A 6759-nucleotide genomic window follows, 5' to 3' on the forward strand; every position below is an offset into this window, starting at 1 on the left:
TCTCTCTCTCTTTCTCTCCTATTCTTCAACTTAATTACCGGGTAAGCAAAAACTAACGAAGGTCACTCAATAAGGATCTGTAATTCCACATTTATTCTCTCTCTCTCTCTCTCTCTCTCTCTCTCTCCCTCTCTCTTTCTCTCTCCCTCTCTCTCTCTCTCTCTCTCTCTCTCTCTCTCACACACACACACACACACACACACACACACACACACACACACACATCTGCTTTGCCATCCTATTCCTGAACTTAAGCAGAGCGATTCATTGTATTACAGCAGAATTATCTAGTGAAAATCTCTCTCTGTCTCTCTCTCTGTCTCTCTGTCTCTCTCTCACGGTGGTAGTGGTGTCAGGGAGGGTGAGGGGGGGTGAATGAGAGCCTGGGGGAGTTTAGTGGCCTACTTGCCCTCCACCCTGCCCTGCCACACCTCCTCATCTCCCCATCCTCTCTCTCTCTCTCTCTCTCTCTCTCTCTCTCCATGAATACTCCTTATTCTTCTCTCCTTTTTTTTTTTTTACTCTTTTCTTATTCTTTCACTTCTACGTTTCTTCTCTCTTCGTCTTATTTCATATCTTTCATGTTTACTGTTTGTCTTATCTCCTTGTCATAATCTCTTACTTTATCTTTCATAGTTACTCCTTTCCTCCCCTTCTTGCTCTCATTCCTTATCTTTCACATTACTTTTCCTTATCTGCTTTCTACTACGACTCTTCCTCCCCTCTTCTTATTCTCCTCTTTATCTTCCACATATTTCTTTGTCCTGTTCAGCTACCGTACTAGTTATATTTCCTCATCTTATTCATTTACCTTCCTTATCTCTCACATTCACTATTTTTTTCTTATTTGCCCCTAATACAGTACTCTGCTTCTTGCTTTGTACTCTCCTTTTTCTAATTTTAAACTCTATTCACCTTCCCGTATAATGTTTTTTCTGTATTTTTGATTTCTTTGTCACTGAACTCTCTTATTTATATCTCGTTATTCGAATACATCTCTCTTCCTTCGGTAAATATATATCTTTCTTCGTTCTTCTTTTAGTCGTTCATTCTATACATGGTAGGGTATGTATGACCCGACCTTCTCGACTACAGGCGAGAGTTAGCTAATATCAGCCCATCCCCGACAGGTACGAATCAGCAAGGGGTGCCTGTGACGAAAATAGGGAAAGAAAATTTTTAAAGTTGTCACTAGTTTTGCGTGTCACTTTTTATTTTTTTTATTTTTAAATTAATGAAGACACGGTGGAAACAAATTCTAACACATGAAAGGACATACCATCAGCACCAGATCTGTGTTTCCTTAACGGCTGACTTTTGAACTCAGCTCCAAGGCATCATAAAAATGCTTAATTCTGTTATGATTCTAAACAAAGTTCCTTCAGTTAAATTCCATTTGTGTCGAATCCCATATGCTCCCATCAGCACCCCCTTATTCCAGCTACCTCAGCTTCAGTAAATGTTGCATCCCACTTAAGCTGTGTATATTTTCTTATCTTCCTCAATATTATTTAACCTGTCTCCAACTCTTTCGTTATAAGAATTCTTCATTAAGGTGTATAAAATCCTTTGACTGTAGCAAGTGTCGCCGTTCTGAAGTGGTAATTGCAATAACGTACACTATTGCTAAAACCTCATCACAAAATGTCTCCCCAAAGCTGAATAAACGCGTCCGGCGGAAGCAAGAATGAAATGAAGCAAGATGGCCTTCCTCCCTCTCTCCCACACTGCCAATCCCATACTCTAGTGGTGTACATTTGAGTGAGTACAAGTAGACGGGTGTGTGGTGAGTGTTTAAGGCGGGATACGATGGGCGGGGTGCAGAGCGCCTTCGTGTAAATACAGCTGCTATTATCACGTACTCCTTCCTGGTACAATACCATACGTGCCCATACCACCTACACCACTACCATAACACTCTTGCTGCCACCCACACCACCACTAGTTACTGCCACCTACCATACCAACTAAAACCACCTACGCCAACAATTACCACCACCTACGCCACCAATTACCACCACCTGCACCAACATTTACCACCACTGCTCCTTTTACCAGCTAGGTAAGGTTAGCTTCAGTGTCATGAAGAAACCAATTTCTGTAATCATGTAAAAACAGCAACTCGGGTTTACATGTTTTGCCTGTTTTTGTAACTTAGACAATTAAATATTTTTTCTTTCATGCTCTTTAATATGTCCTACTTTTTTTTTATCGATATAATTACTACAGTTTAAATTTTTATTGCTTTTACATTCTATCAATTGGCTTTAGACTTTAGAGTATTTAACTTGGACCATATATATATATATATATATATATATATATATATATATATATATATATATATATATATATATATATATATATAGATATCGCAGTTTTTATTATCGTTTTTGTTTTGACGTAATATTTATATAACTGATATATGCCCTCACGTGGTGGCAACCTTGCACAAACGTCCCTTCAGCTCTTCCATATTCCCCAAAAGGAGGATGGTGGAGAGCTGGAGAAGGACAATATGAGCCTGCTGTCCATCGAGTTTCCGTTCACATGAGCCTGGGGCTAGATCAACATGTCGTACTATAGTCGCGGTGCGCGACTCTGAGGTTGTTATTATCGTACCCTGGCAACCTACCCCTCAACAATGCGTCCGATTTCGTGTACAATGAGAAGCATGTGATTCGTGTATAGTATGTTCGTGTATAATATTATTCGTGTATAATATATTCGTGCATAATAATATGATTCGTGTATGATACGAAATCGGACGCACTTTTGAATGGTAGGTTGCTAAGGTACAATAATGACAACCTCAGAGTCGTGCGCCGCGGCTATTACTGTTGGAATAAGTAGTCCCTCCTTAAAAATAAAATTACTGACTAACTGTCTGACGTCAACCACCGCCCAAGTACCACAACACCATCACCTTCACACGACTACTTTGGAAAATCCTGAACAATATGAGTCAAGCCCCAGAAATCCTTCGACATTACTAATTTAATCACTGACAAGAATTAAAGATGGCTCTAAAAACAACCATTCGACCTTACGGGGACTGGGTGAGTATACCATATAGGCTAATCCCAATAAAAGGATGTGAATCAGGGAAAAGACTAACCATCCATTGGATGAGGCAACAACTCCAGAATGGCTAAATATCGTACTTACATACGTAGACATAGGCACTGCACAACTTATTACCTGAAACAATGAAAATCAAAATATTAATAACCTGCGTCATTCGACTTAAATTAGGAACAGCATGGCAGTAATAAATGAATGAACCACGAGAGAATTTTTTGTTGTTTCTATACGTAGTAACACTACTCCATATGCTCCAAACCTTAATATTTAAAATATTAATGACCGTTAGTAAATACAGCATAATGAACGTGATACTAATACAGCAATAATTAAGGTGGTACCAATGAAATGTGGTGGAGAGCGGTCATCATGAGCTGCATCAATCGCAGAGTATAAGTTCCGCTACTGGCACCATACACACAAGTAGGTGTCGCATCGTAACTCATTATAATTGCATGGAATAATAAAATCTGGAAATATCACCGAGTTCAGATGTACTGGAAACGTAAATCGTATGAGTGAGATGCGGGTACAGTGGAAACTGGTAACACTGAATGCTCCCAGTTGGCGCTTAGTAAATTTTGGAACCAAATGTTTTTGTTGTTTTCAGCTTGGGAACCAACTTATTTACGTGCCTAAAGTTGATAGTCTTCACTCGTTTCTACTCGTAACTGATACCTTACAATTACATACAGCAATAAGGAGGAACGCAGTCTTTCACGTAGAGAATTTGTAAGTTTAGTTACTAAGAGAAATAACAGTTTAACTCATAAAGGGCTACCCAGTGTTTGTAAATATGAGATATATTAAGTGATCAAGATAAAGACTGAGGTGATTACATCATTGTATGTGCAGACAAGCAAACTATCTTATCACCAACTTAAACCTAAGTAGCTCAATTGGGAACCAGATATTTCACTCACCAAGTGAATATTCATGTTGGAATTCTTCAGTGTTTCAGAGAAGATTTCCAGTGACTACCATAAATTACTACCACTATTACGGCCACATCCACCAACACTGTACTTCCACACACACACGACCTTCGCTTTTATCACCTTTAGAGTTAACAATTTCTCTCTTTATCAAATTTATCGCTGCTGCTCCTACCATAACCACCATCACCGCTTCCACTATATCTAGACTACATATAATTCCTACCACATCCACCACTGCTAGTTTGCTGCTGCTGCTGCAGCTACAACTACTATTACTAGTATTACTGCTGGTGCTGCTGCTTCTGCTGCTGTTGCTGCTACTACTATTACTACCGGTACTATTACGACTATTGCTACTTCCACTATTACTACTATTTTTTTTACTACGATACTACTACTACTACTATGAACACCACCATCACCACCACCATTGCTATTACTACTACTACTAGTCGACTATTACATCCACCACCGACGATTCTCCTTCATTCACCAACCTACTCCAACCTCAACTGCCGTCACCGTCACTACCACACCCATCACCAGTTTTCTTTATATCTATCACCATTTCTCCTACCACATCCTACACTAACTCTCAAGCCTAATCTACCATTACATCTCCCATCACAAGTGCCACACTGCTGCAACCCCTACTATATCATCAGGGCACCATTATCATAACTGTTTGCAGGTGGTGATGACAGGTCACTACCGCTGACATAATTATCCCCACAACCACCACCACCACACAATGTCTGATCTGCATCATCACAATGGCTGCACTTCCCACGCCCTCCTTGCCTTCTCACCCCGCCCTACCTAACCACACACACACACACACACACACACACACACACACACACACACACACACACACACACACACACACACACTCAACCAGGTGCAGTGATCCCGTCTCAGCACTGCCCCTACTGTACCCAACCACCTCAGTGCCAACACCTACACCTGGACTAGGTCAAATATTACAGTAGCCTAACACGCAGCCGTCGACTTTCAAATAAAGGTCTCTGTTTCTGCCGTAGGTGCCACAACGCTGAAGCTGAGAGTTTTGTGGTCTTTTTACCCCGGTTTATTCGCACCTTACCCCTCCCTTACATCCTTACCTTGCCCTTCCTCTACATCCCTGCCTTGCCTCTACCCTATACCCCTGCCCTGTCCCTTCCCTATACCCCTGCCCTGTCCCTTCCCTATACCCCTGCCTTGTCCCTTCCCTATACCCCTGCCTTGTCCCTTCCCTACACCCCTGCCCTGTCCCTTCCCAATAACCTTTCCCTACATCTCCCCTACAACCTTCCCCTGCCCCCTCCCCTACAACCTTCCCCTTCCCCTTCCTCTACAATCTTCCCCTGTCCCCTCCCTTACAACCTTTCCCAGCCCCCTCCCCTACAACATTCCCCTGCAGCCTTTCCCTGCCCCTCCCCTACAACCTTCCTCTGTCGCTCCCCTACAACCTTCCCCTTCCCCTTCCCTACAACCCTCGCCTTCCTCTTCCCTACAACCTTCCCCTTCCCTACAAGCCTCGCCTTCCCCTTCCCTACAACCTCCCCCTTCCCCTTCCCTACAAGCCTCGCCTTCCCCTTCCCTACAACCTCCCCCTTCCCCTTCCCTACAAGCCTCGCCTTCCCCTTCCCTACAAGCCTCGCCTTCCCCTTCCCTACAAGCCTCGCCTTCCCCTTCCCTACAAGCCTCGCCTTCCCCTTCCCTACAAGCCTCGCCTTCCCCTTCCCTACAACCTTCCTCTGCCCCTCCCCTACAACCTTCCCCTGTCCCTCCCCAGCAACCTTCCTCTGCAGCTCCCCTACTACTATCCCCTGCCCCTCCACAACCTCCTCCCCTGCCCCGGGTGACAAGAGGGCAGCCCACCCCACCCTGCCTTACCCTTGAGGTGCGTCCTGGGGCGACAGCCAGAGTGCGCTGCGAGTGTCATGGTGGGGCCAGGCGGCGGGGAGACTGCCACACCCCTGCCTCACTCCGCCCCGCCACCCAGCCTCACCCCGGGGCTCCAAGGTGGCGCTGGTGGACCGACTGCCCGTCGGAGGGACGCTGCTGTGGCCCTCACCACTACCTGCCCCGCCCCAGCCCCACCCCGCTACACCCTCAGGCCCGGGAGAGGTCCTCAAGGGCGGGGGCGATGTTGAGGGAAGGGGAGGCGGGGGTGGGGATGGCAGGTAGGCGGAGGTGTAGGGTGGTGCCGGGGCGGGGCGGGGCAGACGACAGGGACGACCACACTCACAGTCACCGCACGTGCACACCACGGACACGTACTGCTGCTGGCCGGACACACGGATGGTGCACGACATGGCGCACAAAACATCACCACGTCCTACAGACACCAACTCACACAACACAAGGCAACACCGTCACCGTCACACAAGCCACGGTGTTCTTACATAATACCGGTACGGTACCTCACAGTGATCTACGGTGCTCGGGTCCACACTGTCCGTCTGTGTTCGCTTCTGGCGCTGTAGAAGCCAAACTAGTTGAGGTCGGCACAGTCTTTCAGCCGTATTACCATCGTTTACTATGCTTTCTAGCACCTCTTCCTGAGAGATTCATTTTGTATCAGTACAATTTATTACCCTCTTACATGTTGTTAACTACATTTTATATCGATATAATTGCATACATAACATACAACTATATACTGACATCATATATACAGGAATAAACCGGATTAGGAAAAGATGCAACGGAGCCTCGTTAACCGATCAAA

At 45.0% G+C, this 6759-nt stretch overlaps 1 protein-coding gene across 1 annotated transcript in view; it reads right to left on the reverse strand.

Annotated features, from left to right (window-relative positions):
* LOC145415669 (ankyrin repeat and BTB/POZ domain-containing protein 2) overlaps nucleotides 1–6343 on the reverse strand; it is a 208935-nt gene extending 202592 nt beyond the window's left edge. Inside the window, exon 1 of the mRNA XM_080284884.1 lies at nucleotides 5922–6343. Within this exon, the coding sequence (XP_080141010.1) occupies nucleotides 5922–6343 (422 nt within the window). The remainder of the gene's footprint in view (nucleotides 1–5921) is intronic.
* Between the last annotated feature and the right edge of the window lie 416 nt (nucleotides 6344–6759).

The sequence above is a fragment of the Coenobita brevimanus genome, chromosome 103 (genome assembly GCF_032717465.1).
Source record: "Coenobita brevimanus isolate Jiangsu-jjx chromosome 103, ASM3271746v2, whole genome shotgun sequence".
NCBI classification, from domain to species: Eukaryota; Metazoa; Arthropoda; class Malacostraca; order Decapoda; family Coenobitidae; genus Coenobita; species Coenobita brevimanus.